Here is a 13916-nt window from a genome sequence, read left to right as displayed (position 1 = left end):
CCTCTTCTCCTGTTCCTTTGCCCTGTCTCTCTTTCTCTCCTTTCTCTCTCTTTCTCCCTGTCATCTCTCTCTCTGTTCCTCTCTCTTTCCCTGTCTGTCTCTTTCTCCCCCTGCTCTCTGTACCCCTCACACACACACACATTCGTGGGGAGCCTCTTGCTTGCTTTTATCCTGACGCCAACTGCTTCCTCTCTCTCTCTCTCTCCAACCACCCCCCCCCCCCCGCCCCCCCAAAAAACCCAAATCTCCAGGTTCCCCCAGGCTCCAGTCAGTTCTGTCCCTCTGTCCCCCTGTGGTGGGACAGGAACTCTTGCAGAATAGTCGGTCTGGAAGAGAGCTCAGCATCTGTGTGCAGCTGCAGTGACATAGTGGGGACACTCTGCAATCCCCCCTCTCCCTCTCTTGTCCGGCCCGCTCCCTGTACCCAAAGCAAGTTTTGCCTAGCTCTGCACTTGCACACGACAAGGCAATACACACAGAGAGACAGAGAGACACAGAGAGAGAGAGAGAGACACACACACACAGAGACACACACACACACACAGAGAAGGATTTCATTAAGTTAATTACAACCGTACTTCGAATGGGAGCCTGGTTTCTCTGGGGAAAGGCGGGGGGGGGGGGGGGGGGGAATCGATGTTCTGATTCACAGTGAAGATCTATAAAGGAAGTTATCATTAATCCCCCCCCCCCCCCCCCCACCCCCAGTTGGATGTGGAGGCGGGTCTGTGTCTGCATCAGTCAAGAGGAGGGAGGTGAGGAAGAGAGAGAGAGAGACTTGGAGGAATTAAAGACAGGAGATTAACAAGGGCTGGGGAGGGAGGAGGAAGTTGGCAATGGGGGTCTTTTAAAATTGGGTTGAGGGCTGAATTTGGATGGCAGTGGAATAGAGAGAGCTGGAGAAGGAAGTGTCCGCTTTAAGAGGATTGGAAAGCAGGCAGGCACACACTTCTCTCACAAGCTGCTGTGTGGAGTGAAGGTTCCGTGCTGCTGGGAGCTGGTGGATTTAGACTGCGCTGAATCCTGGACCAATCTTATTTCCAGAGGGTGATTTTTTCTCCCCCCCCCCCCCGCCCCCCTCATACAGCACACACAGTTATCTCTGAAGATTAAAGAGCGGATTTGGTGATTCCTCCCAGTGTGAGATGTGTCCAGTGCTGTGTGGGGGAGTGAGTGCCAGTTTTTGGAGGGGACATGGCTTCTGGAGTCGCTGAGATGTGGAACACAAGGTTCGCTGGACTGACAGACTGATGCCTGCTCCCAGCTCAAGGCAAACGCACCCGCCTCAAGTCCAGGGGTTCGGCCAGGCAGCCTAACCTCCCTCTCTCTCTGTCTCCCCACCCCTCCTTTCCCCCTCCCAACCCCCTCCAGAACAAAACAAAATAATAATAACAACAAACCCCCCCCTCCTCCTCCTCCCCCTCCCACCCTCCCCCAGGTCTGTGGAGAATCTACCATGATTTGTACAAACCTCTTCATCATTCTAATCTTCATAGGTGAGTGAAGGAGGAAGATTGATTTATTATAACAATGCACTGTGTGTGTCTGTGGGCTGAGGGGTGTGTGGGGGGGTCGGGGGGTGAATTTGGAAGAGTGGGTGTTGAGACAACTGTGAGGTGCTTGGTCAGGAAGTCAACCTGGCGTTGGACCACACACCCTCTTGGTTCCATTGGTTTTGAGGTCCCAGTGTGACTTGACAGCAGAGAGGCAATGAAACGGTTAACCCAATGTGAAATTGAATGTATTGTGGGGGGATGTGGGGAGAGAGAGAGAAAGGGGGTGTCTGAAGCAGGGGTGACCATGGAATGTTCCCCTGGCTTTGTAAGCATTGAGCGAGGGTGAAAAAAGTTGAGTGAGACCCCCATGGCTGGTTTGAAAGCATGTTGTGTGTGTGCCTGCTTCATCCAGGGGCATTGATATTGGCAAGTGAGATCCATCTTCAAGGAATATTTATCCCTCTGAGATCTACAGGAATTCCATCAGCAAGGCTATCTGGTGGCGAGTTCAGGGCACATTGACTTGCTTGGTTTTGCTAATGCTCTGTTACTAAAGTGTGACAGAGGCTGAAATTAGAGTGGAATGTAATTGGAAAATAAGTACCTGACCCCTTTGGACCAACCAGATACCTGGATTATCATTATAACGGGGTGGGGAAACAGGATTAACACGAAGGAGAAAGGGATGAGAGAGTGAGATGGGGAAGGAGGTGACAGTCTGGACTGGTGGGGCCGAATGGCCTGCTTCTGTGTGAATATCAGTCTGTTAGTGAGTTCTGTTTAGAAAGAATATGGAATCTCTACAGTGCAGGAGGAGGCCACTCAGCCCATCATATCCGCACCGACTCTCTGACAGAGCATCTCACCAAGGGAGGAGAGAGATAGAGATACTAACGGAAAGAGGGAGATTCACAAAGAGAGAGAGAGAGAGATTTAATATAAAGTCAGGACTAAAATATTAACCAAAACAGGGTGAGGAAAGTAATATTTCACATGAGTTCATTAAAAGATCCCAAAGTGTTGCTAAATGAGGACTTGCCCAGCTGAAACACAGGAATAAGAGTGAGTGAAACCAGTCAAACAGGAGTGGGAATGGCTATCCGGACAGGGTATATATACACTGCTGACACAGACTGTGTGACATTGTTCCAGTGTTTCTCCCCCTGTTTCCTTCCCCCCTGTGGTTGAGGGATACACCATCCAGTGTGTATCGATCGGGAGGGGGGGGGACATTCAGCAGCTGTGATGTTACGCATAAAGGTGAGGGGCGTTTCTGTGTGTGCGTGTGTGTGAGACAAGGGGTTAAGCTTAGGCACCAACCACACCTAGAACTCTCGTACCGACAAATGAGAGAGAGAGAGAGAAACTGAGGCTTTCCACTTGGCTCCAGAAACAACATCAACAAAGTGGAAATGTTTGGTGGGGGGGTGGTGGGGGTGGAGGAGGCGGGTGGCGGCGGTGAGGTTTAGGGTTAGGGAGAGGGGAATGAACAGTTTATTAGAACCAAGTGGGCTTTGCTGGGATTTGAATTTCATGCACTGGAGTGAAAACCAGCAGGGTCCAAAGATGTACAGGTTAGGTGGATTGGATATGCTATGTTGCCCCTTTTGTATTTCAAGATTAGGGCGATTAGTCTTGGGAAATGCGTGGGGTTACGGGGATAGGGCCTGGGGAAGATACTCTGTCAGAGAGTCGGTGCAGAGTGGATGGGCTGAATGGCCTCCTTCTGCACAGTAGGGATTCTACGATTTGGAAAGACCACCTTCCCATCGCCCAGACACTGGTGAAGATCCATTAATCTTAAATATTAAAAAAAGAAGAATGCTCCTAATTCAGTCAAGCTGGCGGGTCTTAATTGGAAAGTAATCCAATAATGGAAACTAAACCTGCAGAAATGCTGGGAAAAGTCAGTGCAATAAGAGGGAGTCTGGAATCCGGGGCAATGTCTAGTAATCTGGAATTACGGAGCATTATTCTCATGAGGAATCAATCCATTCTCAAACCAGATTATTTTAATATTGGTTTATGCACAGAATATGTATTGAAATATTTTAAACATATATTTGAACATCACTGATGTTTCTGGACATACAGTATTTTTAAAGTTGATACATTTTTAAAATGTCCATTTACACCGTAGCCTCTCAGAGGGTTAACAGCAATTTACCTGGTTAGATTTATAACTGAGGGTTATATTAAAGGATCCGATTAATAGATTAAAAGCAACATGCCTGGTTAGATTTCCAGTTTCAGCTGTATTGCTGGTTCCTGTCAATAAGTTAATGACAAATTACCTGGTTAGATATCTAGTTATGGTTATCTTAAAGATTCCTATCACTGGATTCATGGCACATTAACTCTTTAGATTTCTAGTTAGAATTAGATTAAAGAGTCTTATCAATGTATCAGTGACACATTGCATGTTTAGATTACTAGTTAGGGCTGTGTTAATGGATTAATGGGATACTACCTGGTTCGATTACTAGTTGGGGCAATATTAATAGATTAATGGCGCATTACATGGTAACATTACTAATTAGGGGGCTGTATTAATGGGTGAAAGGGCATTACTGTTTACATTACTAGTTAGGGCTGTATTAATGGATTAAAGAAACATTACCTAGTTAGGTTACTAGTTAGGGATTTATTAAAGAATTAGAGGGATATTGTTTGGTTAAATTACTAGTTAGGGCTGTATTGATGGCTTAAAGGGACATTGCCTGATTTGATTAATGGTTAGGGAATTATTGATAGACTAATGGGACATTAATTGGTTAAATTATTAATTGAGGTTGTATTAAGGTTGTATTAATGGATTATTGGCAGATTGTCTGGTTAGATTACTGGTTAGGGTTTTATTAGGGCTGTATTAATGGATTATAGATACATTATCTGGTTATATTACTAGTTACGGCTGTATTTGGAATAAAGGTATATTACCTGGATGGATTACTAGTTAGGGGTTTATTAATGAATAAGATGAATGTTATTTGGTTAAATTACTAGTTAGGGCTGTATTGATGGATTAAGAGACATTGCCTGGTTATATTACTAGCACAGTAAGAAGTCTCACAACACCAGGTTAAAGTCCATATATTACTAGCTACAGCTTTATTAATGGACTAATGAGATATTACCTGGTTAGATTACTATTTAGGGGTTTATTAATGAATATGATGGATATCATCAGTCTATATTATCAGTTAGGGTTGTATTGATGGATTAAAGGGACATTGCCTTGTTACATGACCAGTTAGGGCTTTATGGACTAATGGGGCATTAGCAGGTTACATTACTAGTTAGGGTTGTATTAAGGCCATATTCATGGACTAATGGGACACTACCAGGTTAGATTAGCAGTTAGGGTTATATTGATGGATTAATAGGATATTACCTGGTTTGATTACTAGCTAGGGCTATATGAATGGACTAATGGGATATTACCTGGTTAGGTTACTAGCTAGGGCTATATGAATGGACTAATGGGATATTACCTGGTTAGGTTACTAGCTAGGGCTATATGAATGGACTAATGGGATATTACCTGGTTAGATTACTAGTCAGGGCTATATGAATGGACTAATGGGATATTACCTGGTTAGATTATTAGTCAGGGCTATATGAATGGACTAATGGGATATTACCTGGTTAGATTATTAATTAGGGCTATATGAAGGGACTAATGGGATATTACCTGGTTATATTACTAGTTAGGGTTATATGAATGGACTAATAGGATATTACCTGGTTAAATTACTAGTTAGGGCGATATGAATGGACTAATGGAATATTACTTGGTTAGATTATTAGTTAGGGACATATTGATGGACTAATGGGATATTACCTGGTTAGATTATTGGTTAGGGCTATATTAAAGGACTAGTTAGATTATTAGTTAGGGCTACATTATGGACTAATGGGATATTACACAGTTAGATTATTAGTTAAGGTTATATTAATGGAGTTATGGGACACTTCCTGGTTAGATTCCTAGTTAGGGATATATTAATTGACTAATGGGATATTACCGAGTTATATTACTAGTTAGGGCGATATTAATGGACTAATGGGACATTACCTGGTTAGATTACTCATTAGGGCTATATTAATGGATTAATGGGATAATACCTGGTTACATTATTAGCTAGAGCTATATTAATGGACTAGTGGGACATTATCTGGTTAGATTATTAGTTAGGGCCATATTGATGGACTAATGGGATATTACCTGGTTAGATTATTAATTAGGGCTATATTAATGGACTAGTTAGGTTATTAGTTAGGGGTACATTAATGGACTAATGGGATATTAAAAAGTTAGATTATTAGTTAAGGCTATATTAATGGAGTTATGGGACATTACCTGGTTAGGTTATTAGTTAGGGCTATATTAATGGACTAATGGGATATTACTGAGTTAGGTTACTAGTTAGGGCTATATTAATGGACTAATGGGATATTACCCGGTTAGATTACTAGTTAGGGCTATATTAATGGACTCATGGGATATTACCTGGTTAGATTATTAGTTAGAGCTATATTAATGGACTAGTGGGACATTACCTGGTTAGATTATTAGTAAGGGCTTTATGAATGGACTAATGGGATATTACCTGGTTAGATTACTAGTCAGGGCTATATTAACGGACTAATGGGATATTAGCTGGTTACATTATTAGTTAGAGTTATATTAATGGACTAGTGGGACATTCACTGGTTAGTTTATTAGTTAGGGTTATATTAATGGACTAATGGGATACAACCTGGTTAGATTACTAGTTAGGGCTATATTAATGGGCTAATGGGATATTACCTGGTTAGGCTACTAGTTAGGGCTATATTAATGGACTAATGGGATATTATCTGGTTAGACTACTAGTTAGGGCTATATTAATGGACTAATGGGACATTACCTGGTTCGACTACTAGTTAGGGCTATATTAATGGACTAATGGGATATTACAGAGCTATATTACTAGTTAGGGCTATATGAATGGACTAATGGGACATTACCTGGTTAGATTACTAGTTAGGGCTATATTAATGGACTAATGGAATATTACCTGGTTAGATTATTAGTTATGGCTATATGAATGAACTAATGGGATATTACCTGGTAAGATTACTTGTTAGGGCTATATTAATTGATTAGTGGGATATTACCTGGTTAGGTTACTAGTTCAGGCTATATTAATGGACTAATGGTATATTACCTGGTTAGGTTACTAGTTAGGGCTATATTAATGGACTAATGGGATATTACTGAGTTAGGTTACTAGTTAGGGCTATATTAATGGACTAATGGGATATTACCCGGTTAGATTACTAGTTAGGGCTATATTAATGGACTCATGGGATATTACCTGGTTAGATTATTAGTTAGAGCTATATTAATGGACTAGTGGGACATTACCTGGTTAGATTATTAGTAAGGGCTTTATGAATGGACTAATGGGATATTACCTGGTTAGATTACTAGTCAGGGCTATATTAACGGACTAATGGGATATTACCTGGTAAGATTACTTGTTAGGGCTATATTAATTGATTAGTGGGATATTACCTGGTTAGGTTACTAGTTCAGGCTATATTAATGGACTAATGGTATATTACCTGGTTAGGTTACTAGTTAGGGCTATATTAATGGACTGATAGGATATTACCTGGTTAGGTTACTAGTTAGGGCTATTTTAATGGACTAATGGGATATTACCTGGTTAGGTTACTAGTTAGGGCTATGTTAATGGACTAATGGGACATTACCTGGTTAGATTACTACTTAGGGCTATGTTAAAGGTCCAGTTCCCGCTCCTGAATCTTGTTTTCAATCTTTGTGTGTTTTTTTGTTAACCCTCCCTCCTCCACGCTGTAGATGAGTTGCTGCATTCCAGCGGGGAGCCTGTGTTACCGGCTGGCTGGAGGGTGGACTGCGTGCGGGCCAATGAGTTATGTGCCGCTGAGGCAGGCTGCAGCAGCCGTTACCGGACCCTGCGCCAGTGTCTGGCGGGGAAGGCCGCCATGCTCTTCGGTCCTGAGGCCAAGAATGAGTGCATCGTGGCGGTGGTGGCGCTTCAGCGGAGCCCGCTGTTTGACTGCCGCTGCAAGCGGGCGATGAAGAAGGAGAAACAGTGTCTGGCTATCTATTGGAGCATCCACCAGAGCTTACAGCAAGGTAAGGCACTCACTGGTTCCCAGCACATCATTGGAGGCTCTGGGTTAATCATAAACCAGCTTGGCAGTTTGAGATTTTGCACTGTTTAATTTAGACGCGTTGTGGACTGGGGGGAGGATAGCGTAGAACTTGGAAAGGGCAAGTTGGTGGAATGGGTGGACATTAGGTTCAATGCAGAGAAATGTCAAGTGATTCATTTTGGTGGGAGAGAGCGACTGTACAAAACAATGGGTACAATTTGTAAGGGGTGCAGGAGCAGAGGGACCTGGGTAGATATAGACACAAGTCGTTTGAAGGTGGAAGGACAGGTTGGGAGAGCGGTTAATAAAGTCGACAATATCCAAGGTTTGATTAAGAGGATCATAGAATATAAAGCCAAGGGTTAAACTTGATGTAATTTTATGGCTTGGCCTCTGCTGGAGTATTGCTGGAGTATTTAGGGAGGATGTGAAGGCATCTGAGAGGGTACAGGAAAGATTCACGAGAATGCTTCCACGGTCGAAGAACTTCAGTTACGCGGACAAATCAGAGAAATTGGGACTTCTTTTTGAAGAAGAGAAGGTTGAGAGGAGGTTCGGTGGAGGGTTTCAGAATTATAAGGGTGGATAAGGAGAAACTGTTCCCATTGGTGGGAGGATGTAGAATCAGAGGGATGCGGATGAAGGGAATTGGGCAGAAGAAGAGGTGGTGACATGAGGAAATAAATCTTTGCCAACAGCGAGTGGTTAAGTTCTGGAATGCACCGCCTGAGAGTGTAGGTGGAGACAGGTTCGATTGAGGCACTCAAGAGGCAATTAGACTAGAAAATGGAGACTGCAGGTTGTGGGCAGAAGGCAGGGCAATGCCAAGAGGTAAATTGCTCCTACGGAGAGCTAGTGCAGCTCCGAATGGCCTCGGTCGAGGCTGTAACCATTCTGTGATTCTGGGAGAGGTTGGAATGAGATGTCATTAAGTTGCGTTGTCAATTCTGCTTTGATTTTTCCGTTGCCTTGCATGACATGCCTTGCCTCGTTGTAAAAGTAGCGCAGTGTACCGGATCAATAACGCAGGGACTCCCCCTGGTCTTGATTCTCTGCTGATGTGAGTTCAAATCCTACCACGGCAGCCTGAGGGAGTTCAAATTAAATTAATGAATAAATCTTCAATCAAATGCTTGTGTCAGAAACAACAACCGTGGGGCCTACGGGTTGTGGTGAAAATTCATCCAGTTGCACTAATGCTTATCGTGGGAGGAAATCTGCCAACTGTACCTGGTCTGGCCCTGTGTCTGACTCCAGATCCACAGCAACGCGGTTGATACTTAATTGCTCTCTGAAATGACCAAGCAAGGCACTCTGTCAGAGGCAGTCCACCAACACTTGCCCCAAGGGAACAATTAGTGACAGGCAATAAACGCTGGCCTTACCAGCTAGGCTTACATCCCAGGAACGAATAACAAAGAAACCAGCCTCTTCTCTTTGTCCAAATATACTGGCCTTATTTTAAAAATAACGTCAGTAATGCGTACTTAAACACAGTCTCTCTGCTGGCCAGCACTGAACCCGACTATTAGTCCGACACTCAGACAGTGATGAAGTTTAAAAATAGACATTGCCGGAATGCCTTTCATGTGCTCCAAGTCATCCTGATGGAAAAGTACTCTGCTGCATTTTATTAATTGAAGCATAGGAAGTTTTGCAGGAATTCTTCATTTTAATTAGTACTGTAAAACGAGACAGTGATTTAAATGAATGATTGTTAATAGTTGATGATCAGAATGTACATCGTTGAGCTTCATGGAGAGGGGTCAAAAATCTCTGCCAGAATTAACGCGGTCGCTGTATTTTTGCTGTAATCTTTACAGGAGATTTGTGACAAGGGTAGAGTTGTGTCATAATCTGCTTCAGTTCTGAATATTGAACTTGCCTCCTTCACCCCTAATTGCGCGATTTGATTATGCACAGTGTAGATTGATGCGATGATGTTTGAGACATACCCCACCCTACCCCCAGTCCAGCATTTCTGCCAACGCACAGTGGTCTAAGAGGGAACTGACCACAGATTTAATTTAAAAATATCGAGTTCATCGCCCTCTAAGTGACTTTACAGTTTCCTCCAATCCTGAACAATTTGACTGACTTGGATCCCTACTGAGATTACTTGAACTTTTAAAGGTCAGGTTAGCGGGATGACGACACAAATTGGCGTGGATCTCTGGTCAGCTAAACAAGCACTCGTACCCAGCACACTTGTACACAGCTCGTGGAAGAGTCCACTGCTCGGATTCAAGCAGTGAAAAGTAATAAATCATAGAAACCCTACCGTGCAGAAGGAGGCCATTCGGCCCATCGAGTCTGCACCGACCACAATCCCACCCAGGCCCTACCCCCACATATTTACCCGCTAATCCCTCTAACCTACACATCCCAGGACTCTAAGGGGCAATTTTTAACCTGGCCAATCAACCTAACCCGCACATCTTTGGACTGTGGGAGGAAACCGGAGCACCCGGAGGAAACCCACGCAGACACGAGGAGAATGTGCAAACTCCACACAGACAGTGACCCGAGCATCGAACCCAGGACCCTGGAGCTGTGAAGCAGCAGTGCTAACCACTGTGCTACCGTGCCGCCCCGTGTCTTCTTCACAGAATGTTTGACAGAGTTGGAAGTACATTGAAAGGAAGTTGGACCCAAATATTGAGCAGGTGTTGGAGGCAGGATATCTGATACCCTTCCGATTAAATAAAAGCAAAATGTCTGCGGATGCCGGAGATCAGATATCCAAACAGGAATTGCTGGATTAACTCAGCAGGTCTGGCAGCATCTGTGGAGAGAGAAACACAGTTAACATTTTGAGTCCAGTATGGCCCTTCTATCCAACATTTTCTGTTTTTATTTCTGACACTCTTCTGGTGCTGGAAGTCTTAAAGCGCCTCAAGGTAGATAAATCCCCAGGACCTGATGAGGTATATCCCAGGACATTGTAGGAGGCTAGGGAGGAAATTGCGGACCCCCTAGCAGAGATATTTGAATCATTGACAGTCACGGGTGAGGTGCCTGAAGATTGGAGAGTGGCAAATGTTGTGCCTTTGTTTAAAAAGGGCTGCAGGGAAAAGCCTGGGAACTACAGGCCAGTGAGCCTCACATCTGTGGTGGGTAAATTGTTGGAAGGTATTCTGAGAGACAGGATCTACAGGCGTTTAGAGATGCAAGGACTGATTAGGGACAGTCAGCATGGCTTTGTGAGTGGAAAATCATGTCTCATAAATTTGATTGAGTTTTTTGAAGGGGTAACCAAGAAGGTAGATGAGGGCAGTGCAGTTGATGTTGTCTACATGGACTTTAGCAAGGCCTTTGACAAGGTACCGCATGGTAGTTTGTTGCATAAGGTTAAATCTCACGGGATCCAGAGTGAAGTATCTAAATGGATACAAAATTGGCTTCTTGACAGAAGCCAGAGGGTGGTTGTAGAGGGTTGTTTTTCAAGTTGGAAGCCTGTGACCAGCAGTGTGCCTCAGGGCTCAGTGCTGGGTCCACTGTTATTTGTCATTTATATTAATGATTTGGATGAGAATATAGGAGGCATGGTTAGTAAGTTTGCAGATGACACCAAGATTGGTGGCAGAGTGGACAGTGAAGAAAGTTATCTCGGATTGCAACGGGATCTTGATCAATTGGGCCAGTGGGCTGATGAATGGCAGATGGAGCTTAATTTAGACAAATGCGAGGTGATGCATTTGGGCAGATTGAACCAGGGCAGGACTTACTCAGTTAATGGTAGGGCGTTGGGGAGAGTTACAGAACAAAGAGATCGAGGGGTACAGGTTCATAGCTTCTTGAAAGTGGAGTTACAGGTGGACAGAGCGGTGAAGAAGGCATTCGGCATGCTTGGTTTCATTGGTCAGAACATTGAATACAGGAGTTAGAATGTCTTGTTGAAGTTGTACAAGACATTGGTAAGGCCACACTTGGAATACTTTGTACAGTTCTGGTCATCCTATTATAGAAAGGATATTATTAAACTAGAAAGAGTGCAGAAAAGATTTACTAGGGTGCTACCGGGACTTGATGGTTTGAGTTAGAAGGAGAGGCTGGATAGACTGGGACTTTTTTCTCTGGAGCGTAGAAGGCTGAGAGGTGATCTTATAGAGGTCTATAAAATAATGAGGGGCATAGATCAGCTAGATAGTCAATATCTTTCCCCAAAGGTAGGGGAGTGTAAAACTAGAGGGCATAGGCTTTAGGTGAGAGGGGAGAGATACAAAAGTGTCCAGAGGGGCAATTGTTTCACACAGAGGGTGGTGAGTGTCTGGAACAAGCTGCCAGAGGTAGTAGTAGAGGCGGGTACAATTTTGTCCTTTAAAAAGCGTTGAGATAGTAACATGGGTACGATGGGTATAGAGGGATATGAGCAATTGGGACTAGCTTAAGGGTTTTGAACAAAGGGCAGCCTGGACAAGTTGGGCCGAAGGGCCTGTTTCCATGCTGTAAACCTCTATGACTCTATGACTCTATAACAGTCTCTCGTCTGGCCTCTTTGGAGGGAGTGTTGTTGAACATTTCTCAGATTTGTCAGGGCCCTCGAAGCAATTCTCCTCATCATCCCTTCTTCCTGTGTTTCCAACCAAGACTTTACAATTAGCCGCAATCTTCTTTCAAAATGGAGTTAATTCACCCCTCGAAGGGGGTGATTTTACCATTTTGATTCTAAGTGCTGAATCTGGGCGTAATTCAGATCCGACTTAGAAATCTGTTCTCAGGCGCCCCCATACGCCCTCAGCCTGGAAAGAAAATCGCGAGTCCGAATCGCGCTGTGGGCGGGGACTTATCGCGTCTGAAACGCTGCTGCTCCGATTGGCGCTGTGAACTGCGCATGCGCAGTGAAAACAAATTTTGAAAAACGTGCCCCTGTCACATCGCTCCCGGGCCGCAAAAAGCGGATAAAGCGGCCCGGGAGCGAAAAGCTAGAGCGATGGCCCTCACAGACATCAGCCCACCCCCCACAACATAACTGTGCCCCTTGTCCACCCACCCCTACCCGCTACCCAGACCGATCGCGACCCTCTGACTCCCTTCCCCCCCACCGATTGCCCGCAGAGTGGCAGCGGACCCCCCCTGCCCCTGCCCCTGCCCCCCGCCCTCCCCACTAGAGATACATCTGACCTGCCTCCCTCCCCCTCATTCTCCCCCCCCCCCACCAGAGAGCAATCTGGCCTCCTACCTCCACTCCCCCAACCAGAGGATGATCTGACGACCTCCCCCTGCCCCCCAGACCCCCCCACCACCTGAGATACATCTGGCCTCCTCCCTCCCCCCCACCAAAGAATGATCTGGCCTCCCTCCCTCCCTCCCTCCCTCCTCCCTCCCCCCACCCTCCACCACCGAGCTGAGTCAGAGAGCCATTGGAAGCTCTGAACGTACCCCTTCAGAAGCTGGAGCGCCCGAAACAGACCTTTGCCGAGCAGGTCTGTTTCGTGCCAAATCTGGACGGGCGAACGCGATGGTAAAGGGGGAAACGCCGGTAAGTTTGGGCGTCCAGCTCATTAAGTCAATTTAAATGCACACAAATGCATTTAAATTGAGGTCGCGGCTGTTTTGGGCGCGGTTCCGATCGCGGCCATGATCGGGCCTTGGTAAAGGGGAAATTGGCACGGACGTGGGCACGGAGTGCGCTATTTGCCTCGCGGCTGACTTTACCAAGCTTTCGCGCCCAAAAACTGGCGCAACGCAATGGTAAAACTGGGCCCTAAGAGTTGGATCCCTTCTTCCCTCTGGGTTCTGAAACACATTGACCAGGCAGGCTTCATGGTCTTTGGTGAATCTTCTGATAGGAATTGGAAGTAGCTCTGGTTCATTTGCGTGGCATTCTCTTCTGGTCCTCACCCCCCCACCGACCCCCTCCCCCCCCCGTGGGCATGAGGAGCACCACCTTCATCGTCAGCCAGGCAATGCAAGAGGATCTCAGATTTATGGATTTGAAAAGCTAGTCAGGTGACCTGCTTCTCCCCCTCAACAAAACTCCCCGCGTTGGAGGGAAATGGCTCCATGTGTTTATGCGTGAAACATTTGGCCCATCTGGTCTGCATCAACTCTCTGAAGAGCATCTTACTCGGGCCTCCCAACCCTATCCTCTTCATCCCACGCACTTAGCATGGCCAATCCGCCTAACCTGCACACCTTTGGGAGGAAACCGGAGCACTCAGAGGAAACCCACGCAGACACGGGGAGAATGTGCATGGTCCACACAGACAGTGACCCAAGGTTGGA

At 45.3% G+C, this 13916-nt stretch overlaps 1 protein-coding gene across 1 annotated transcript in view; it reads left to right on the top strand.

Moving 5' to 3' along the window:
• Positions 1 to 829: 829 nt before the first annotated feature.
• The window catches only part of LOC144510195 (GDNF family receptor alpha-2-like), a 361038-nt gene continuing 347951 nt past the window's right edge, over positions 830 to 13916 (top strand). Inside the window, exons 1-2 of the mRNA XM_078239675.1 lie at positions 830 to 1496; positions 7369 to 7668. Of these exons, the coding sequence (XP_078095801.1) occupies positions 1457 to 1496; positions 7369 to 7668 (340 nt within the window). The 5' untranslated portion in view covers positions 830 to 1456. The remainder of the gene's footprint in view (positions 1497 to 7368; positions 7669 to 13916) is intronic.

Source organism: Mustelus asterias, chromosome 22 (genome assembly GCF_964213995.1).
Source record: "Mustelus asterias chromosome 22, sMusAst1.hap1.1, whole genome shotgun sequence".
Classification (NCBI taxonomy): Eukaryota; Metazoa; Chordata; class Chondrichthyes; order Carcharhiniformes; family Triakidae; genus Mustelus; species Mustelus asterias.
The sequence above is the reverse complement of the archived record's forward strand: the minus strand, read 5'-3'. Positions and strand labels throughout refer to the sequence as shown.